The 2,727-nt window shown below is 34.9% G+C and overlaps 3 protein-coding genes across 5 annotated transcripts in view; all 3 read right to left on the reverse strand.

The window, feature by feature from the left end:
* Nucleotides 1-2,727, reverse strand: part of LOC100642048 (uncharacterized) — a 24,153-nt gene that overhangs the window by 17,791 nt on the left and 3,635 nt on the right. The window lies entirely within an intron of this gene.
* Nucleotides 1-2,727, reverse strand: part of LOC100631648 (probable serine/threonine-protein kinase mkcC) — a 26,010-nt gene that overhangs the window by 9,977 nt on the left and 13,306 nt on the right. The window contains exon 16 of one of the 3 annotated variants that reach the window (XM_019993724.1): nt 2,626-2,727. The exons of the other annotated variants lie outside the window; for them this stretch is intronic. Coding sequence (XP_019849283.1) covers nt 2,680-2,727 — 48 coding nt within the window. The 3' untranslated portion in view covers nt 2,626-2,679. Of the gene's footprint in view, nt 1-2,625 lie in introns of those variants that run through there. 3 annotated transcript variants of the gene reach the window in all.
* On the reverse strand, nt 52-2,466 carry LOC109580489 (uncharacterized serine-rich protein C215.13-like). The gene is made up of 7 exons (XM_019993728.1): nt 2,394-2,466; nt 1,802-2,353; nt 1,236-1,754; nt 542-1,189; nt 356-465; nt 264-305; nt 52-213 (listed from the first exon to the last, which is right to left on the reverse strand). The coding sequence occupies exons 1-7, from the start codon at nt 2,449-2,451 to the stop codon at nt 97-99; spliced, it is 2,046 nt and encodes a 681-aa protein (XP_019849287.1). The 5' UTR covers nt 2,452-2,466; the 3' UTR covers nt 52-96.

Raw genomic sequence — 2,727 nt, forward strand, 5'->3', positions numbered from 1 at the left:
AATTTGTAAAATGTGTTTTAAAACTTTTTAGCAATATTATTTCATTTGTTACAGTAAAACTAGCTATATTATTGAAACTAGAAGCATTAGTTAGATCTAATTAGTTAAAACAACATTATTTACATTGATTGGTGGGGGATCCAGTGTTGCATAAGCATGGGGCTCCAGTGTTTCATAAGCAGGGGTTGCCACTGTTGGTGCTTTATCAAATGACTAGAGGTATGAGTATATTTATGACATCAAATATAATGCTAAGGTCTAACCTTATCATCATAAAGTGGATTAGAAATACTAGATCCTTTGTGCTATAAAATGTGTATGTAATGAACAGAGACCATCATTGTATTGAGCTTACTGGGATTTCAGGAGCTGTTTCACGAAGGTAATCATAAGTTACAGGCCCTGATAACTTGTCTACATCTTCATACACTACATTGTTAATAGCAGCACCATTACGCAGCATACCTAACAAAGAAAGACAGTTTATACACATGAATATACCAGCATCATAAATTAAGTTTGAGGAAGTGACTGTTTTTACTTGTAGAGCCATTTGATGCTGCAAGTAATGTGACACGTTCCAAATAGCGTTTCTTCCTCTTCTTGAAAACAACCAATAAGACAACAATGGTGCTCACACTGATAGCTAGTAATAACACTAACATACTAATGACAATAGCAATCACTGCAGAAGCACCACTGCCAGCTGAAGGGTTTGAAAGCGCCGAAGAGCTTGTGGTAAGATAAGGTGTCATAATGTGAGAAGAACTAGATATGCTATCAACTGAACTGCTAGAACCAGTAAATCCAGTGGAAGTTCCTACAGTATTAGGAGGAATAGTAGATGATGAACTGTTAGAAGGAACATTAGTCATCATAGAGGTACTGCTAAAGGCAGAAGTAGCACTTGTTGTTGAAGTGGTGTCAGTCATAGATGAACTGCTAGAAGCAGTAGTCATCATAGAGGTACTGCTAGGGGCAGTACTAGTTACAGTAGTAGAACTAACTGAGGAGTCACTAGGAGCAGTAGTAATAATCCCTTCTGAACTAACTGGAGTGGTATCAGTCGCAAAAGAACTGCTAAAAGCAGTAGATGACATAATTGATGGATTAGAGATTACAAATGAGATGCTAGGAGGAATAACTGCAGTTATGGATGAACTAGGAACACTACTAGATGCCACTGAAACTAAAGACAAAATCATAATAAAACATAATTATTATCATTAATTTACTTGATACTTCTACAGTGACTAATGGGAAATCATTATTTGAGTCTGTTACAAGTGCTTGAGTTATTGTTGAAGAAGGACTATCGACATCACCATTCATTTGTTCATTAAGTGGTCCATTCCCTCTCTGTTCAAATAAAGAAAATACACTTTGACTTGCTTGAGGAATATGAACACCAAATATGTCTCCTTTCTGAAACTGCAGTGGAGTCTGAGGAATAAACTCATAGAGATTATTACCAATCATTGTACTAGCATTAACTAAACTAGATCCTATTTTATTGTAATTATTGGGACCCAGTTGACGCCATATTTGGAGCTCAGGTAAATCATTTCTGTTATTGCCTGAAACCGGCTCTCCTCCATATATCCATTTAGTGAGGGATCCATTACATGAAAACACAATTTCAGGATATAAATACTGCCTTCTCTGATCAATATCTCCACTACTTTGGATTGTTAGGAAATTATTTTTAATAACTGAAGGAGTGATTGAATTGGTATTATTAACACAGTATCCATCTAATGATAGTAAAATAATTCAATGATACAGTGAGTGTGTGTCTTACCTGTTACTGGATATACTAATATCAACTGATTTGTTTTTGGAGAGCTACCTAAATCAATTGGATCTGAATTAATTGATATTTCCTGACTGCTACTAAAACTGATTCCAGATACATCTTCAATGTAATAGACTCTGATGACACTCTCTTCTTCAAGAGGTTGTACTACAGCCACAACTTCTCCACTCATTACTGGTATAGGAGGATTGAGAGAATATTCAAACACTCCACTAGTACTGACATTAGAGGTAGAATAATAAATAGTTCTCTCACTACCAGTCACTAGATCATACTTCCCAGGATCATTGCTGCTAGGTCTATAAACTCTAACACTTGGAAATAAACTAATACTACCAGTAGCTCTCCTTACATCAATACCCAATATAAGACTGGTTATATTAGTGGATGAACAATTGAACTGATACTCTTGAAGGACTCTTATTTTGTCACTCCATGTCTCTCCAGTGGCAGTAGCTGATGTGTGTTGTGCTCTGTATGTTACTTGTGACAACTCCATAAACTTCTCTGTACATCCCTGCTCTCCATACACAAAACCTATTAATTTGAAAACTTCAATTTGATTACCAATTCTTACTCTTTGACATTAATGATGATATTAGAAACAAAATCATTTCAACTGCCAGTAGCTTCATCTTTCTTCTTTCTTCTCTCTCAAAGTAAAGGAAGTAACAGTTGAAAGTGTTATACAGGAAGTAACAGTTAAGGTTGTAATAACAGCAGTTTACATATAATGATTACTATGCTTGTTTAACAGACTAGCAATACAATATTGCATGCCTAATAAAAATTTACAAACTGACACAATACATAGTATGATAGTTTTTGAAGTGACAACATACAAAATAATCACAACATAATAGTTATTTTTTGTAAGTATTTTGTAGTTCAGTATATAGTTGGTATCCAGT

Source organism: Amphimedon queenslandica, unplaced genomic scaffold (assembly GCF_000090795.2).
Source record: "Amphimedon queenslandica unplaced genomic scaffold, v1.1 AMPQUscaffold_13490, whole genome shotgun sequence".
Classification (NCBI taxonomy): domain Eukaryota; kingdom Metazoa; phylum Porifera; class Demospongiae; order Haplosclerida; family Niphatidae; genus Amphimedon; species Amphimedon queenslandica.